Source organism: Carettochelys insculpta, chromosome 24 (assembly GCF_033958435.1).
Source record: "Carettochelys insculpta isolate YL-2023 chromosome 24, ASM3395843v1, whole genome shotgun sequence".
Classification (NCBI taxonomy): domain Eukaryota; kingdom Metazoa; phylum Chordata; order Testudines; family Carettochelyidae; genus Carettochelys; species Carettochelys insculpta.
The window spans coordinates 11,308,006-11,327,555 of NC_134160.1; the positions used below are offsets into that span (position 1 = coordinate 11,308,006).

The window sequence follows — 19,550 nt, forward strand, 5'->3', positions numbered from 1 at the left end:
CTGATGTGCATTAACTGTAAATCACACAGCCCGGCTGCAATGCAGACATGTCTGATGAACAGCGTCACAGCATGAAGATCCAAGCATCTCAGTGAACATAAGAACATAAGAATGGCCATACTGGGTCAGACCAAAGGTCCATCAAGCCCAGCATCCCATCTGCCGACGGTGGCCAATGCCAGGTGCCCCAGAGAAGGAGAACAGAAGACAAGTGATTTATCTCCTGCCATCCATCTCCTGCCCTTGTTATGAAGGCTAGGGCACCATACTTTATCCCTGGCTAATAGCCATTTATGGACCTGACCTGCAAAAATTTATCAAGTGAACTACAATACATCAATCTTTCCTGTTTGCTCCTCCGTCTCTGCAAACTTGACCTCCCACATATTGTTTAAACACGTCAACTTCTGACAGCTGGTGTATTTGCCAAAGAATAAATGGACATAGAGCAGACATCAAGAAACTCAATACACATAAGCTGATCAGTGAACACTTCAATGGAGTGGGCCATTCTGTTAAAGACCTGAGAATTTGTGTCCTGGAACAAAAAGAATTTAACAACAGATTAGAGCAAGAGATTTGTGAGTTAGACTTCATATTCAAATTCAATTACCTCACACATTACAAGGACTACCCTTTCTTTGATGCTCATAATTATCTCAGACAGGACAATAAACATCTCCTCACCCCTTTCCTTCAATCCTGTTTGATTCGTCATTAATAGTTTTTTTTGTCCTCTGTACTTAAAAATGTCAGCCTGTATTGGAAATGAAATTGATCTTTCAAGTGCTCCGTTTCTGCTGCTTTGTTTTGTTGGCACACAGACTGACACAGAGACCTCTCTGTTACCTGGTGCTGTGTCATCTGGTTAATGTTACTTGCATGTTATTAATTGTATGATACTGTAATTGGGGTGGGCTGGACCTAGAAGATGACTCTTTCTAAAATCCTGTAGTTCTGGGTGATGGGACTGTTGGTTTGAACTGCCTGCATATGAATAGTGGATGAGTGAATTGTCATCCTGGTCAGCTCCTGAAGCATTGCCTTTTCTGGAGACATGTCACTTATCCCTGGTTTGAGACTATATAGCTCAAGGACTTCCCAAGTCTAAAAAGTATGCGGCAAATGCCAAAAAAGTTTTGTTTTACAGCTGCTCAGAAAATAAGGCCCACCAGTGTGATTTATAACCTGGGGCGCACACAATGGAGTCCCCAGTGTATTACAGAAATCCTTAGGCCTGGTTGACACTGGTGAATTACATCAGCATAACTCACTTGCTCAAGGGGGTTGAAAAATCCACACAACTGAGGCTCTCTGGACACATCCCTGTACTGACAAAAGAATTCTTCCATAGACCTAACAACTACTTTGTGAGGAGGTGGATTGTGGAGACTGACAGAGAACCCCTCTTGTGAGTGTACATAAGCCTACGCTATAGTGTTTAAAGTGTAGATATGTCATTAATAAGGCATTCTGTTCTCCGTACTGCTTACCAGCCTGTAGAGCAACTAGTGCTGCCAAGACACACAGCTAGAGGCCTGGGATTCTCATCATGACCATGAAGTGGGTCACTAGCTATCTTTACAGAACACTAGAACTGGAAGGGACCTGGAGAGGTCATCGGGTCCAGTCCCCTGCCCTCACGGCAGCACCAAGCACTGTCTAGACCATCCCCGATAGATGTGTATCAGGGATGCAATGTGATGCAAGGTTGCTGTAAGTCCCTGCTGGCTTGTGTGGATTGTGAATTCTCCCTTTTCTCAGTAAGTTCCAACAAGTTGCAAACTCCAGGCAGGCAAGAAAGGTGACTGACATATCTTGATGCTTTGCGTTCAAATCATTCTTCGCAGCCTGTGTCAGAACAAGGCTTATCTGATGCAGAAAAATTTTGTGTAGGTATATCCTTTCACCCCTTCCCCGTTGTCCCCCTCCCCCACCTTCCCTCTCCCACCTTGTCCTGTTGCGCCCTCCTGAGAATTCGAGTATACTAGGTGGAGTGCAAGGTTGCATTGTGTTGCTTTCCTGAGTTTTGTTACTCTTGGCTGGGTACTATTGGCTTGTTAAGAGGTTAGGGAGTAGAAATCAGAATGGCTTAGTTGCATTGTCTACAACTCTCAAGATGGGCTGATAACTTCAGCAGGATCTGTCTAAATACAATGATGGAAGTCTGCCATTCTACAGTACGGAATGTATTTTATTCATGTAACTACTTGTGGCTAGGGCAGTTGCTTCCAGCTGAGACCAAGAGACTGCAATAAAGCTTTTCATTTGTGCTCCTACAGCAAAATTGTAGCACTGTACGAATATTAACTAATTCACAGTTACACTTGAGGGATTTTTGACCAGTCTCCCTTCGCACATCTCAGTATGTCGTTAGTCTGTTGTAATTGAAAACTTCACTTGATTGCTTCCCTACTTGTGTTCAGTACTGACTGGTTATGTGATGGCATGGAGTTTTGCTATCTCTTCTGCATGAATTTGCATCACTGCTTATCACTTTCTGGGTATCCACAGGTGGGTTGGCAGGAGCTGGCTGGGTGGGAAAGGAGGGATCTTTCAGGAGTTTCACTGGATTAGATCCATGACATTACTTTTTTTTTTTCTTCTGTGTAGCTGAGGAAGTGGATCATCCATCGTCTGACATGGGGATGGGAGCTGACGTCCTGGAATCTGGAGACACCACACCCCCTACCAAGAGGAAAAGCAAGTTCTCAGGCTTTGGCAAGATCTTCAAGCCTTGGAAGTGGAGGAAAAAGAAAAGCAGTGACAAGTTTAAGGAGACTTCAGAAGGTAAAGCATGAGGCTTGCTGCTGCTCCTCTTGAAGTTTGGTTAAACACTTTTCCCCACTGGGGAAATGCCTGCCAAGTCATTCCGTCTTTTACAACTAGCAATCAGAGCAGTGGCCTCTCTGGCTGAGTGGCAGAGGCTGACTGCAGCCTTGTGTCCAACTCTGGCATGTTTGGGATCAAAGTTTATTTCTTTGCCGGTGATGGGACCACAGAAGCCTCCGCCGCTGGCTCCTTAAAACAGCAGCTAAAATATTTTTGAACTGAGGAAAACACCTATACTGAAGAGTCTTAAATATGCAGCATTCTTTTATTGAAAGGGACTTCCCCCATCGAACCTTGGGTTGGAGCAATGGCAGTTCAGTGCTCTAGCACTATATTCTGTTGAGTGAAGAGGTAATTTTAAAATCTTCTCCCTCTTCCTTCTCCAGATAAAATGCAGCAACTTGAGCTATTTCATCCCCAGAGCCAAACCCTTTGCAAACCATTCTTCTGAAACCCTCCCCGTGCCCTGTTTTCTGAGTGCTTTTTTTCAATTTAATATCAGTTTTAGAACGAAAGATTTCTATGCGAAAGCCAAGAGAGGAGCTGGTTAAAAGAGGGGTTCTGTTGGAAGACCCTGAGAAGGGTGAGTTTGCAAAAGAACCTGTCATCCACCTATCTGTGTTCTGTGTAGCTGGTCTGCTGCTGCCATAATCCCACCCTTGTTTTGCACCTTTTAAAAATAAAATAAGTTAAAGGCTGTTTGCTAAACATGATCTCTCTTCCCTTGTCTGTCCCTTGCACACGCTCCCTGTCTGGCTCCTGTACCTGGCTAGGAAAGCAGTGTAGCGAGGAAGAAATTCCTGAATTCCGTGTTCTTGTGCATCTTCTTGTCTGTGGCTGTCAGGGAGATTCATTGTCACTGCCTGTTGTGTCTCTGTCGTATTTGTATCCCTGCCCAGCCTTTTGTCCTGTCCCTCTACACTCCTCGCCTTGGTGTTCCTGCTTGCTGAAATCAGTTTGCACTGATGATAGTTCAGTTTATAGCCTAGCCCCAGTGAGAAATGTTGAATTTAATTGTTTCTAGGGTTGCAAGCCCAAATAAAAGGAAACAAAAATTGTGCAGCTTTTGAAGTGCTTGTGTCGAAGCATTCCATCAAGGAGGTGAAAGGTGCCCTTCGCACGCCTCTCAGACAGGCCTGTAATGGTTCATTCGTTTCTGGGCTCCTCCTGACCAGAACATTGTAGCCAAACTATAGGAAAAGCTGCAAAAATGATTAACACAACCCAGGACGAAAGATTCTAGAGAAACAGGGTGAAATGTGACTGAAGTAATCCGCAAGTATCTGAGCCTTGTAAACACCAAGTTAAGGGGAGGAATTTTGTGCGTTCAGAGATGTGTGATGAGAAGTCATGGGATGAAACTTAGGAAGGGAAAACAGAGGCTCAGTGTAAATTTTCTCTGTGTGTGTGTGTGTGTGAGAGAGAGAGAGAGAGAGAGAGTGTAACAAGGGTGTGGCAGACGGCAGCGTTGGTAAGAGATGGAATTTTGTGTTTTGGCTGTAGTCCCATGCTGGGTTAGGAAGTGGTGGAGTTTAAACAAAGTGCTAGAAATAAAATATGGGGTCAGGGTGGATAGATTTTAAATCACAGAAGTTAGAGATTGATGCTTTGATATTTGTGTTGCAAGTCAGTGGAAGGTTTCTACTGTTGGTGGCAGTTTTAAATTCTGCCCACAGAAGATCAGCATATTTTCTGAAAGATGTGTTCTGGAGAGAGAGAGAGGTTTTGCCCCCTTGCATGCGCTCTGAGTTCTGACGTTCAGGTCTCAGTGGCTCATTTTGATGAAGTTCTTTGCTATCCTTTATTCAGTTCTAGACAGCTGCATTGTGTCTGGTATTTTCCTTACAGATGCAAACGGTGCATGTGAAACTAAATTGTAACGTAAAGAAAGGAGAGCAGTTGATAGGGGTAGCAGGGATATGTTCAGATGGAATATGAAGATAGGTAGCATTGTGGCAGATACAGGAAGGCTGTGTGGGGAAGAGGTGTAGAGGAGATGATTTATCCACAGTGGGGAGGGGATGTAGGGAACCAACATCAAATGAGCCATGACAGCAGACCCAGTCCCTCAGAGAGGCTGGCCCAAGTTCATAGAGTGCTTGAAGACCAAAGACCATTTTGAACTAGATTTTGAGACGATGGAAGGCACAAAGAACTAATGAGATGGCCCTTTGGATTGTTCTCCACAGTCGTCGCTTTACTTTAAAATTAAGGTTCTCTCTAATGTTTGCAAAGAAAACAGTAGAAATGCTAAGGCCATGTCGACATTACGGATGCAAGAGTGGTACAGCTCTGCTGCTATAGTGCCATAATGCAGACCCTTCCTTCATTGATGGAAGAGGTTTTTCCATCAGCATAGACAATGCACCTTTGAGCAGTGGTGGCTAGGTTGATGGAAGAATTCTTCCATTGATTTAGCCAGGCCTGTGCTTGGGAGTTACGTTATTATAAGCATAGTATTTATGGGTGTGAGGAACGGTAGATTTATCAACCTAACTTTTAAGTGTAGACCAAACCCTGTCAAATTTAACCAACACAGCAACATCTGCCTGAGTTCTCAGGGAGCTTGAAAAAATTACTGACAGTAAGAATATGTGTCTCATCCATCAAATGGGTGATTGCTCAAGCTATGTCTACACTACAGCTTATGGCAGCAAAATTCCTATCACTCGGGGGTGTGACTAAATTACATCCCCCCCAGAGCAACGTCATTTACACTGACACAAGCACTTGCGTGCACAGCACTAGGCTGGCAGGAGAGCTTCTGTAATCTTGTAACGTCAGGGCTGAAGTGTGCGGATGCCTGTGTTTTCCGAAGGGAGATTGACCTTTCAGAGTTTAGGGAGCAATGCTCAAGGAAACATGGGAAGAAGTAGTCAGGATTAAAGTTGTTGAAGGTTAGGGAAATGCATTCTGGACCTGAATCAAAAAGAGAGGTAGGAGAAATGAGACAATTTTAAGGAAAATCCTCTTCCGCATTGTTCAGATGTTTGAGGCTGCTTCTTCTTTTCCAGAGCAAATGTGGCAGGAGCACTGTGTCCAGACAAATACGGAAGGTGTTGGTGCACTGGAAGCACTGAATGATTCTTGTCTTCAGAACAAATCTATTATACCTAGAAAGCTGGCCAGCATTTTGAGCTCTCTAATGTAGGGAGGGATAGCTCAGTGGTTTGAATATTCGCTTGCTAAACCCAAGGTTGAGAGCTCAGTCTTTGAGGGGTCCATTTAGGGAAAGAGGGCAAATAGAATAAAAAAAAGTCTGTTAGGGATGGTGATAAATCGTGCTGTGAGTGCAGGGGACTGGACTTGAGGACCTCTCAATGTCCTTTCCTATTCTGTGAGAGGTATAGATCTCCATATTTTTTTAAGCTTAGTCCAGGTTCATTAGAAGCCCTTAAAAGTAAGCTGGTACAGAAGGCTGCTGGAGCTTGCCACTGACTTACTGATCACAAGATTGTGCTGGCCTTGAAGGCCATCCTATCTTTAACCCTTGTAAATATGGTCCTTTGTAATTGAGCCCATAGAGTGGGGGGCAGAAGGCATAATGGTAATACACACCAAAGTTACAGGTGATCAGACCCTGTACCGTCTTTTAGCACATCGTCATTGAAATCAAGAGCTCCAGACTCACTTGGTGCTGATGTTACCATGTGCTGTTTTATGTAGATAGTAATTCTGGGATCATATATTCCAGAAGTGAAAGGGGTGTTACGGATACTTGCAGATTTTTAAATAGACGATCATAGGCAAACTGTCGTCAGTTCACTGCCTACCAATAGGTTTGTATCTTCTCAAACTTCAGCTCTTAGAATCGTAGAACTGGAAGAGACCTCCAGGTGTCTTCTAGTCCAGTCCCCTGCAGTCGTGGCAGGACTAAGGTTTAAGAATCTTTGTCACTTTTGATCATTTTCTGTTCATTCCCCATCCCCACCCCCTTGCAGAGGAAGAGGAGCCGGACAAACTCAGCCATACTGCATTGAAGAATGGGCATACAGTTCCCATTGGTGGCCCTGGGATTTCCAGTCTGGCCCAGGTGGAGGAAGTGGCTGAAAAGAGATCAAGCCTTAGGAAGTCTGTTCCTGTTGAGGACCCAAAGAGAAGACCAGGTTAGAAATCAGGCTTGCTTCAATTTATCACAAGGAAATGCCTGTTTTGAAGTCTCTTCTCGTGTTCCCTCATTGCCCAGTAAGCAGTGTTCTGTGTTTCACTTTGCAGGCTCATCCAGTAGCAATCCGACTTCAGAAATGGAACCTTCTCATGAGCCACATGCACCCAAACAGCCTTTGCTTCCTCCAAAAAGACCCTTGTCCTCCTCTCAGGAGGCAAGCGATGTGCAGGCGAGGGATCCTGTCCCAGCCAGCCGCACTACAAGGACTCCATCCTCCTCGTCTATTACTGCCACCACCAGCGTAGCAAAAACAGTCAATTCCACCGTCGCCCCTTGCCCAGCCCCCAGGACTGTGCTCCCTCTTCTTGCCAGCACTAACACTACTGCCTCCACAAGTACAACCAGCGGGACACTGGCCAAACAGCCCCCCATCCCACCTCCAAAGCCGGTGAACAGAAATAGCAACCCTGTAATTGGTAAGTGTCTTCCTCCTTGCAAGTGGATGTCAGACATAGGGTACTCTTCCGTTCTTACTTTGAGATTGCCCTGTCTGTCTCTTTGGGAAGTGAAGATTTGGGTTGCTGTGTTCATATGTAGCACATCTTGAATGCCTGTGAAACAATCAAGGATCTTCAAGGCTTGAACTCTGGGTGGGCCAGGAAACTGGGTGAGCTGTGTTTGGTTCTGGTCCCATCAGCACTGGGCTAATGTTAAGTCCTTTCACGTGGCACTTCAGACCTAACCCTCTGCCGAGCACAGATGTATCCACAGCAGCTGATCAAGTTAGGCAGTCTCTCTCTCTCTCTCTCTCTCTCTCACTCTCTCTCTCTCTCTTTTTTTTTTTTTTTTCTGTTAAGGGTGGTGAGGAGATTAGAAATAACTGTTGTAATAAAGCATCTGTATCTTTCACCCAGGCAAAAAGTTATCAGCTGCGCTGGACTGAAAGGCTGGGGATTGTTCGTAGGTCTTAAGAGGCTTTCACCTCTAAATCACCAGTTTATATGGTCAGTGGAAGTTTCTGGTTGCAGCTGTTGGCATCCTAATAAATAGGTGGGAAATATCCATGTGACAAATCACTGTGGTATTTGGCATGGATCTGTGCCCTTGCTGCTACTTGTAACAATGAGGCAAAGCATCTGGGGGGGTGGGGCCTGTGGAGTCTGAACTACCCCCTTGCTCCTTGACATGCTTCCTCAAAGTTGCATTGGCAAAGCTGCCAAGGGGTGTTGGGAGAGTGTCGCTCCCACCACCCCACTCCCACTGCTGTGGATAAATGGAGACATTCAGGCTGCAGGGATGCCCATCCAGCACTAAAATGTAAATTAGAAATTGATTCTTCCTTGTGCTGGTTAAGTTAAAAAACAAAAATCCGTTCATTTCCAAACTCATTTTAACAGAACGTGTTGGGAGGGAGTTTCTGGCCGTCCAATTAGCCCAGTATTAAGTATTGGTTGTTTAGGTTAAGTGCCTTAGTTCAGGGGTGAGCAAACTTTTTGCATTTTTCATCCCAGCATTTAGCAGGCACCCCCCCCCCCATCTGTCTAACACAATCCAACCCGATGGAAATTTTGCTTATGTTCATATGAAAAAAAATCTTCTGGAAGGTGTAAGAAAATAAGTATGTAAACTATAAAAACTTCATGAATTGGTCTATAAATGTGAACACACAGACCGCAAAACAGTAACATATTTCAATATTTTTAATTAGATGGATGAGCCGGAGACCCAGCAGCCAAGATGCCACACCCCCCTTATGAAATTTCGTGCCCCGCTGAGGGGGCCCACCCCCCACTTTGCATGTCCCTGCCTTAGTTAAGTCTTGAGTAAGTTACAAGTGAAATGTGTTAAGTGGACTGAATCAAGCCATTGCAGGACGACTACCACACAGCTCTGTTGCTAGTCTTCAGACCAGAGTAGCGAGGAGTGCCACAGACCAGGACTGAGATGTAGAGATGGGGCTGTGGAATGAGTCCATCACTGGAACAGAGGAGGGTGGACTTATGCAGGTCTTATTGGGAGGCAATACAAGAGCTGTATAAAGAGAGCCAGTGCAGGACCTACCAGCATTAAGCATCGGTGTTTTCATTTCCACAAGCAAATAACACTACTTTTCCAGGCTAAAAAATGAATATGAACCAAAATCATTCAGTATTTCTGCTCTGGGATGCTCTCTGCTCTAGCAGGTTTTACGACGGAATTTTTCATGTTAATTAAACTGCTGTTTGCCAGATGATGAAACTAGTCTGACCATTCCTGTTGTGCTTGCCAGGAAGCACCCTCTTTGCATGCTTAAGCTGCTTGCATGCAGCATGGGTGGAATTTGAAATACTCTTTTTTTTCTCTACATTATCTGCAATTAGTGTCATTAAAGACAGCAAACTGTCATACTACTGCTCTCCCCAGCCGTGTAGGGTGGGGCCTCAGACAGCTACAGCAGAGTGTATGAGGGGGGTAAAATGTAAGTAGAGCTGATGAGCGCCTGCACCTGTTTTCCCTGCTTTGCCTGTTGAGAGTTGACATCCAAACAGTGACCAGTTTCACAATTCTACACCATACAAACCTAAACACAGTGATGTTGTTTCTGATACTCGAGCATTGAAAGAGGGATTGGAGTTAGTCATTCTGCATTAGCAAACCAGCATAGTTTCACTAAAGGGTGAAACTGAAAGAAGGTGTGTTTGGTGTGTTTGCATGGTATAAACACACCAGGGGAGGGGAAGAAAATATTTAACAGGAGAGTAAAGGCATAACTAGGAGTGATGGGACTGAACTGGGCAAAGGAACGTATAGTATCAGTGTTTCCCAATGGTGAGATTGGGGAATAAGTGCCCAAAGGAAAGGGTGAAAGCCCATTGATTGAGCATATAAAAACTAGGTGACAAACACACAGTGGAAGGGAACAGCCTAGTACTGGAAAGAAGTGAACATGGCTAATGTAACAGGTCTCTTCCATCTCTGCCTTCTCATTCTGTACATTGGGCTCCTAGACAGCTGGCCTCTTAAAAGCCACTTCAGAGCAGAATAGGCTCTGGAAATGCTAAGTTTCATATAACTAACTTACCCTACAGACTAACAAAATGTATTAGGTGATGAGCTTTCATGAGTCTGTCCCACAAAAGCTCATCACCCTGGTAAATTATTTTGTTAGTCTTTAAAGTGCTACGTGACTGCTTTTGTGTTTTGATGGAACACAGACTAACACAGCTACTCTCTGTCACTGTTACCCTACAGTAGTTCATAGTGGATGTGTGGATTCTGTCAAGGCCATGCCCGGGACAGGGGCAGCTGTGGCATTCATAGCAAACTGGGTAATTTATCCTTAACTGGAGTAATACATTGGCTTCTATGTTGGCTCAGGGAAGTTTGTGTTGTCCTGGCTGCAGTGAAACTAATATTTATCCCAGTGAGAGAGCCTCCTCCTTTGCCTTACTTATGAAGGGAGGCAGAGTAGACTCACAGGTCGCTTGCAATTGGGCCTAGTCCTGAGGGTGGTCTCCTTTTCTAACTTCTGTTTATGAGAGGTGACAGGTATTTGGTTCCTCTGAGAATCAGGCTCTTAATACCCACAGCTGATGTTGTGTGGCTACTATTGTGTGGCTTTAAGTGGCAACTGAAGCCCCTCCAAGCTGAAGTGAATGGAAACAGGACACTCAGCACTAAACAGGATCCTGGCCCACAATCTGTAAGGCAAAAGTCTGTAATTTGTAAACATGTGAAAAATGTCCACCTCTCTATTACTGCGGTCTCCCCAGAGAGCACTGTCTCCTGACATCTTGCTGCTGCCTTTTGTGGTTCTGGCATAAAAGATGGGTAGCTCTCGTTTCGCATCTGGGGAATGTGTTGAAACAGATATGAACCCACCAGTGAACATCTGCTGACACAGAATCAAACTGATGTTTTCCAAGCAGTTTGGTAGTAGGAAAATTGACCTTTCAACGCTAAGAAGTTGCTACTGCGTTGATATTAAAGGCCAAAAAGCCAATGCAGTAGAACCTGGTGTGGGACTTTTTAAAATTGCATTTCCACTGGGTCCTGTGGGATCCATGGGATTCCAGTCCTGCTGCAGAGCTACAAACTAGTTCTCTGCAGCATCAGGAGTCCAATGTCCTTTCTAAACACAGGAAGCTCCCCTAGAGGATGGAAGTGACATACCAAGTATGAGGTCTCCAATTCTGGGAGCCATTAACAAGGACAATTTTCTGCCTGGGGTACATTACATTTGAGTCTCAGCCCTCTTCCCCTAGTCACTTTGTTCTTCTCATTCTCTCCTTGATCAACATCATGTGACACAGACCCTTAAGTGAAATTCAGATCTGCCTCCCAAATTGGAAAGGGACTTTTCCAGTTGTAGATTTCCTGGGTTCTGTGAAAACCCCTCTGGACACAGGAGAATTCTTGACATCAGCTCTGCCTTAGATGCTAGTGCCTTCAGGAGAACCACAGCTGAAGGGTAAACTGGTAACAGGACTTGTGGTGACCCAGTGTTGGGTCCGAAGGGAGTAGGGAAGAGCAGTAATGTTTTCTGACAGGTACACTGAGTGTGAGCATGTCAGTGTTTCAGTCCCAATCCCTTGTCCTCAAAGAGCAGTACCTTGACAGTGCCGTATGAGAGGAAGGGCTGTATGAGCAGGGTTTTCTTGGGGTCGTTGTATCAAATTCACCCGTTGGGCGACGGCTGTATGTACAGGCACAGAGTGCCCCGATTGCATTCATTCCTTCGCTCAGTGAGCCGGGTGCTGACCTGCATCAGTCCGAGGAATGCTGCCATTCCCAGATCTGGCCTTGCCGTTTCACTGTCTCTGAGCTGCCTTTGCATGCAGTACAGGGGGATGTGCAGAACTCTTCCACCCTGCTCACTCTTGGTGGCTGTCTTCAAGAGCAAGTGAGAAGCTTTGTTGCTCCATTACCGCGGGTATCTGCTTTGGGCAGTGAGAATCAGAGAGCAGGTTGTGCAGTCTGAGCAAGGTCTCGAGTGGGCCAGAATCTGCCTGTTTCTGACCTCTGGATCCCAAGGGCTCTCTGTGCTCGGTCAGTGTGTGAGCGAGGGGCCCAGGGCAGTGGCAGATCTCTAATACAATGTGGTACCTCTCTTGTCTTCCAGCCGAACTGTCTCAAGCAGTGAACAGCGGTGCAGGCTTATCCAAGCCTTCCCCACCCTTACCGCCCAAGAGGGGCCTTCCATCTAACCTCGCACCCTTCCTGGAGTCACCGGCTCCCTCAAAACCACCAAGTGACAGGGTAGTGGCAACCACGCGTCCGGCCTCGATACCAGTGCGTATCACTGTGTCTCACCCGCCACCTTCGCCTTCTCCACCGTTACCCAGCCATGTACCTCCCGAACCCCCGCGCACACCCTTGTCTGCCTCCATCCCTGCAGCAGAAGCCCAGTTCTCCCTGGAACTGCCCCAGGAACGCCCTCAACAGGAAGATCTTGGCTCAGGGGAAGCGCCCAAGCGGGCAGCAGAGCAGGGGTTCGGAGAGCCTCACGTGCCAATGCGGCTGCCCCCAGTTCCACTGCACATCCGGATCCAGCAGGCATTGACGAGCCCCCTGCCAGTTACCCCACCTGCAGAGGGGTCACACAGGGCTCACTCCCTGCTCTTCGAAAATGACAGCACCTGCGAGGACAACAGCACCCTTGGCCGGGCCAAGTCGCTGCCAGTCACCATCGAGATGCTGAAAGTGTGAGTACAGACTCCGTGTGCAGCTGCATCTGAAAGGAGCAGGGCAGCCAGGCACACAATGCTCTGCATGGGGGCGTGGGAGCGCTGCGCCCCATGTCCTAGGGCAAGACTTAGGCTTGTGGAAAGAGTCATGGGAATTGTTGTGATCACCTTGGTACACTGGGCAGAAAAAGCAAAAACAGCTGTGAAGAGCCTAAGTATCTGATTTCACTAATGAGGCACAGTGAGGCCCTTGGTTTCTTCATTCATCCATGATCTGCCTCCGGATGGCCTAGAGAGACTGCTGGGGATTTGATGTGGTAGTTTCCCCCACCCCCGAATTCTGCCAGTTTTTGGCAGCAGGTTTGAACCCTGAAGCCCCAGATGAGATTGGCTGGTGATAGATGGCAAGGGGGCTAGCGTCAGACAATGGATCTCCTTGAACTGGTGATTCCAGAGTCTGCCTGACCCTTCAGGAAGGATGGATGGGGCAACAATTAAGGCAGGGACCTGGGAACAGATCTCCTGTATCTCCTTCAGACTGTCACTGTCTTGACCTAGCCTTTGGGCGAGGTGTGCACCCAAGCAAGCTTCTTGACAGTTCTGTTAACCCCCTAACTCCTTTAGGTGCTTTTGAAAATCCTACCCATAATCTCTGTCTCAGTTGCTGCAGTTCATGAATGTTTAAATCAGTGGTGGGGAACCCCCAGCCCATGGTCCATATCCAGACTGCAGCTTGCCTGGATCTGGGCCCCAGAGCTCAGGGCTCTGTCCTTTGTGGGGTGGATCTGGCTTGCAGGGGGAAGAAGCATGGTACCACGCACTGCCGCTGCCCCTCCCTCCGGCTGGGGGAATGCAGTGCTGGAAACAGCTCATAGGAGGGTTTCCCTGCTGCTCCCATTGGTTGGATTTTGGCCAAAGGGAGCAGCAGAGGGCGGTACCTGGCAGTAGTGGGGAGTGTGGAGCCAGGTAAGTGCCTCCCACCTCCCCCAGCCCTCCTGCCTGCTCCTGCACTCGCCCCACTGTTCTGCTCCTGCACCTCCCTCCTTCAGACCTCTACTCCCAGCCTGTTCCTGCACCCCTATCCCACCACGTCACCCACCTCAAGTCTGCTCCTGAACCTACCCTGGCTCTTGAACCCCCCGCTCCTGGCCAGACACCCTAACCCCTCAGCCCCCTGCTGCACCTTCCCTGTCTTCCAGACCTCCCACCCTCAGTCCTCTCCTGCACCATCATTCCCAGCCCATTCCAGCATCCTCACCCCCATCCCTCTCCTGCTCTCTGGCCCCATCCCGCACACTGAACTCCTCATTTTGGCCTCATCCCACAGCCTGGGGTGGGAACCTCACAAATTCTACTAAACCCTGGGACTCCAAAAGAGTTAATCTGGCCTGTGGGAAGCCCTGGAGCTTGGTCCTTCCACTCCACCCCGGCTCCTGGAGTGCTGGGGAGTATGGTGTCTCAGATGGGGCTGCGTCCATGAGGGTTGGCGGGGGTTGTTTGGAGGGGGTTGCCTCCCACTTGTGTGGTCCTTGGCTGATTTTTCTGTAGATCAGTGGTCCCAACCCAAAACAGGTTCCCCATCTCTAGTTTAAAGCACTTTGACGTCCCTGCTTAGAAGATCTATAGGAGGGCAAAGAAGTCTGAATACTCTTGCTAATATCTCAGCAGGGCTCCCACAAATGAGCGTGGAGTAAAATGGGGGTGGACGGGGAAGCAGTCCCAGGTGAACAGCCATTGGCTAGCGTTACAGTGCTAATGACCTGCCTTCCCTGGACAGGCTTCGATTGAAATTGTCACTGGTGCTGGAGAGGGAACCAATCCCTGACCTCAGAGTGAATTGTTATCTTTGTTAAAAGAAATAATAATTGTGTGCATTTTGGTAGTCCAGATGATGACGAAGAGGAGGAGGAAGGAGACCGGGAAGGTGAACGGAGTTCAGGTCCCCGTGTTTACATTGGTGAGGCGCCATCGGTCACGGTCATTCCTAGGCCAATGCCACAGCCCCTGCAGGAGGAAGAGGAAGAAGAGGTGGGGATGAGTGATTCAGACTCAGAGGGGCCCATCCTGTATAAGGATGAGGATGACGAAGAGGAAGACGAAAGCCATAACAGTAAGGTTTCACCTTTGGAGGAGGGGCAGCTTCACTCATATACACACACAGCTGCACTTAGCCCCATCAAGAACCAAATCAAAGATCTAGTTGGGGGTTAGCAGTCCCCAGTATGGGTGCTGAGAGTGGCACGCAAGCCGATTTTCATCGGCACGTGAGGCAGGAGCTCAGCCCTGTCCCTCCTCCATCATGCAGCCATAAGCTTGCTCAAAGCTTGTGGATTAACAAAAGACCAGCTAATGACACCAACTACCACCTAACCAGTAAAGCTCTGCATCTTCATTTATTTATGAATGAAGCTGTTGTAAGTGGGACTATTGGTGACTTCAAAAAGTATCACCGGCACTCGGACTGTACACAGAGGTCAAAAGGTCAAAATTTCAGCACTCTGCCTCGGAAAGGTTGTTGATCCCTCATCTAGTGGGTGCAGTACTCCAGAGTGTGAATATCTTGGCTTTCTTAACAAGCTACACACCCACTATGCACGAAATACTCAACACTAGAAACATAATTCCAAGTGTGTGCGCAGATTGATGAGGGGCTGTTACTATGCCAAAAAAGCTCTTGGAATGATCACTAGTTCTCTGAATGCATCTGCTCAGTGTGCAGCAGCTGTCCAAAAAGTTAACAATGCTAGGACCCATTAAGAAAGGTGTAAATAATAAAGCAGATAATATCATAATGTCACTGTGTAAATGTATGGTACCCTCACACCTTGAATACTGTGTGCGGTTCTTGTCCCCACCCCTCCAAACTTTGCAAACAACATGTTTGAGAATTGGAAGCAGTACAGAGAAGGGCAACAAAAATGAGTCAGCAAATAAAACAGCTTCCATCTGATGAGAGGATAAGAAGGACTGGGGCTCATCAGTTTAGATAAGAAAGAGCTAAGTGTGGGGATAAGATAGAGGTCTATAAAATCCCAGATGCTATGGAGAAAGTCAGCAGAACTAACCCTCACATAACACAAGAACCAGGGTTCACCCAATGAAATCAGTGAGCGGTAGGTATAAAGGAAACGCAAGGCAATACCTCTTCGCACAGCACCCAGTCAGCCACTGGAGCTTGTTGCCAGGGAATATTGTAAAGACCAGCAGTAGTACAGGTTCAGAAAAGGCTCAGATAAGTTCCTGGGGGACAGGGCCATCAAAGGCTATTAGCAAAGCTGCTAAGGGATGCGCCCGCATGCTGTGGGTGTCCCTAAGCCTGTGAGAGCCAAAAGAGATTAATCACTTGATAACTGCCCTGTTGTGGTCATTCCCTCTGCAGCCTGCAGCAGCAGTCACCATCAGCAGAGGGGATACTGCACTAGGTGGGCCCGTGGTCTGACCCAGTATGACCATTTTTGTGTTATGTCCCCGCCTCACTCACACCATCAAATATTCCAGGTGCCACCCAGCTCACGTACTTCTCTGTCTGATGGGGAACATTCCAGCAGAGGATGCCACCCAAATAGTTACCACACCCCGAGCCCCCTCTCTCTAGGCAGCCTGGTGTGCCACCATTTATCATGCTGCAGGTTGTGCTGCAACTGCGTTACCTTTGTGTTGACTCTTGCCCACAGGGAAGTAGTAATACTTGACCTTTGTGTATGTGAGGTTCCAGGCCTGGCCTGTGGGTCGCCCCTGTCTTTTACAACCTCAGCGCACAGCTGTCTTTACTCCAGCAAGGCTCTTGTCCTCCCTTTCCCACAGGCACTCTGGCTAACAAGGTGAAGAGGAAAGACACACTGGCCATGAAACTAGGCAGCGTGGGCCTCCGGCAGGAGCTGGAGGAGAAGAACGCTTTCCCTCGGAAGAGCAAGGAGGAGTGGAACGAAATTCGGCAGCAGATTGGGACAACACTGATCAGGTACGAAGTGCAGAGGAGAAGAAAAAGCCTCTCAAGTCTTCAGCATATCTGTGCGTCAGCCAAGAATCTGCTTGTCTGAATGTGGCGAAGAGGAGGAAGCTTTTCCCTGTTGCATTGGGCCTGGGGTGTTAGGACTGAGTGTCATTTCCCTGGGAATAATGTAATGACAGGCATCGTACATTTCAGGCAGGACACTGGGTGGGAGGAAATTCCACTGAGATGGAAGAGCCAATTCCTCATACCCCAATTATCTGTCAGACATTTTTATTTCCTCCATTGAAGAGCACTGGAAGAACAACGTTCTCCAGGAGCCTCATTGAACAGTGATTGGGGCCACTTGGTGGATGTAATTTGGAAAGCACGGTTAAGTGGCAAGGTCACCTGGCTTGTTGTGAGTATGCGCTCTGGGGGCCCAGTGCGGTGCTGGTCTGCACCTTGTGCCATTAGAGGGCACTGCTGGCTTACCCAAGGGCTGAATTGGACCTGGGGAGAAGTGGAAGTTCCGTAGGTATGAACTACAGCAGGGCTTAGAATGTTGCCCTAGAGTTGCACCTGAAGCCCCTCTCATGCTGCCCGCAGCTGAGTGGGATTCAATCATCCCCCGCCGGGATTCCCCTGCAAGGATTCTCCTGGGGTGCTTCAGCCCTTGCTGTGCCAGCTGTTGTAAGAAAAGGAATTGCTATCCAGTCTGACAGCAGCCAACACCAAATGCTTCACAGACCTCTTGGCCTCCACTCACTGCTCCCTTGCCCTCCTTTTCACCTCAGCCAGGTTACATTACCTATCCTCCTGCCTCACCATCTGCCCCATCATCCACTTCTCGCCTTCCTCAGCTCCACTCCTCACCAACCGCCTCATCCTCCCTGTCCATCATCAGCCTGGCCAGCGCCGGTGTTCTGCAGTGTCCAAACAGCACTAGGGGGCAGGAGAGATAGGACAGAGGTGACCAGAGCTTTAGGTGTTGGGTCAGCTTCTGCCATCCTTGGGGTGTGTTTGAGGGAGAAGCCAGGGCCCTGTTATCATGTGACAGATATTGATGCTGTGCCCTGCTGTATCTGACCTTCCCACCAGGGCTGTCTTCCTGCTATTCTCAGCACTCCCAGATGTGCAACAAAACTCACTTGAAGCATGCAATGCCGACAGGTGCATTGGAAGTTGCACTGTGAGACCCTTTACACCCAACATCTGACCAGCTGGCCCCTCCTATGTTACACCACAGCTGTCTGGTCCAGATAGTGCCGTGAGAGAACAGCACATTCAGTGTAGTGGTCTGGGCTGGAGGAGTTAATAGCTGTGCTAGTGGGTGGAGGTCAGAGTACAACATACCTGTCTGGTTTGAACAGTAATGACCTTAATCCGAAAAAGGTGCAAAAGGTGATTAAAGGGAACATTGTATTAACTCTGTTCCCTAGTGCAGTGGTTCCCAAATTTTTCAGCATCACCCTCCTGCCCCCACTTTTGATTTTTGAGAAACCCTCACGCCCCCCACCTCTTCATCATCCAACCCCCCTTTTGACAAAAAATTCAACTTGTAATTTAAAATAAACACAAAATCTTGATATAAAAATGTTATTTAAAATTAAAAATAAGCACACACAGTTTTCCTTGGCCCAAAAATGTAATAAAAAGGTAATTAAACAGCAGAAACAAATGATTTTAATGTGAAAGATGTTGCTGCATTTTCTTCATAAGTTGGGAAATCCTGCGAGACCGAATGTAGGGGCCTGATGCAGCCCAAGCTGGCCAGCTACTTGAGTCCCACACTGCTGGGGCCGCCCACCCAAGCCACAGGGCAACTGCCTGAGCCCCCACACTGCTGGGGCCGGCCATGGGCCAGCTGCCCAAGCTGTCCACCCGAGCCCCCATGCTGCTGGAGCTAGCCCCCCACGCTGCCAGGGCCAGCTACCCGAGCCCCCACACTGCCCATCCGCCAGCCACGGGCCAGCTGCCCTAGTCCCACTCTGCTAGGGCCAGCCACTCAAGTGCATGCTCTCCCATGGCCAGCTGCCCAAGCCGCCTGCCTAAGCCCCCGGCACTTTCAGAGCCTGCTGCCCAAGCCCAGACCTGCTAGGGCCAGCTGCCACGAGTTGCGCACCTGAGCCCTTCCCTCCCCAAAAGCCAGGCACCGCCAGCCCTCCGTCTAACCCCATCCTCCTCCTCCCCCTGCAACCCACACACACTCACCTTTGCAGGAGGCAGCTAACTCCATGTGGGCCTTCACCAGCTTTTTGTAGCAGCTGTGCCGGGTCACGCACCTGAAATGGCAGGGGCTGAGAGCTGGAAACAAGGGCTGGCTCTTTCTTGGGGTGAGGGGAATGACAGAGGGGAGAGCTCGGCTGCCTCACGCCCCCCTGGAATTTCTTCATGCCCCCAAGTTTGGAAAACTATACCCTAATGCCTCCAAATGAGAGTTTGCATCTGTGTGTCCTACAGGAATATGTGTGGGCCAGTGTGATGGTTTTTACCTTCTCTTATTTAGGCGACTAAGTCAGAGACCCACAGCAGAAGAACTGGAGCAAAGAAACATACTTCAGCGTGAGTAAAGTTGCTCTAAAGCTCCTAAACATTTAAAAACATTGCTGGTGGGCTTGGACTTTTTAAAGTTTTTTCTTAACGCTTCACTTCACTCCAGATGCAATGAGCTCTCCTGGGCAATTAGGCTAAATGCAACTGGGCCACTGCTTGGTACGGTGGTGACAAGGTATTCTGTGGTCAGGTTACATCACTTCATGAAAACAGTTCCATTAGATTTCCCAATTACACTCTTACTCTTGAGAAATTATTTGAATTATGATCGATTAATTAATGAGACTCTGTGAAATCCAGGTGCCTGCAGTAGAAGGACCTGCCTCTGAGTGTTAGCATCAGAATGGTTCAGAGGAAGAACCTATGCCTTCAGCGGGTTTAGAGTTGGGCTTTTAGGCCTGTGTTTACAAACTGAGTGAGTGTTGTTCCATATCCCATCTGTGGGGCACCAATGAAT

The 19,550-nt window shown here is 48.0% G+C and overlaps 1 protein-coding gene across 5 annotated transcripts in view; it reads left to right on the plus strand.

Annotated features, from left to right (window-relative positions):
• The window catches only part of PHACTR4 (phosphatase and actin regulator 4), a 114,817-nt gene that overhangs the window by 84,871 nt on the left and 10,396 nt on the right, over positions 1–19,550 (plus strand). For 4 of the 5 annotated variants that reach the window (XM_074976425.1, XM_074976426.1, XM_074976427.1 and 1 more), the window contains 8 exons: positions 2,614–2,790; positions 3,335–3,415; positions 6,774–6,938; positions 7,048–7,416; positions 12,042–12,624; positions 14,490–14,716; positions 16,411–16,567; positions 19,047–19,102. In XM_074976425.1, coding sequence (XP_074832526.1) covers positions 2,614–2,790; positions 3,335–3,415; positions 6,774–6,938; positions 7,048–7,416; positions 12,042–12,624; positions 14,490–14,716; positions 16,411–16,567; positions 19,047–19,102 — 1,815 coding nt within the window. The remainder of the gene's footprint in view (positions 1–2,613; positions 2,791–3,334; positions 3,416–6,773; positions 6,939–7,047; positions 7,417–12,041; positions 12,625–14,489; positions 14,717–16,410; positions 16,568–19,046; positions 19,103–19,550) is intronic. The other variant, XM_074976428.1, reaches the window with a different exon arrangement.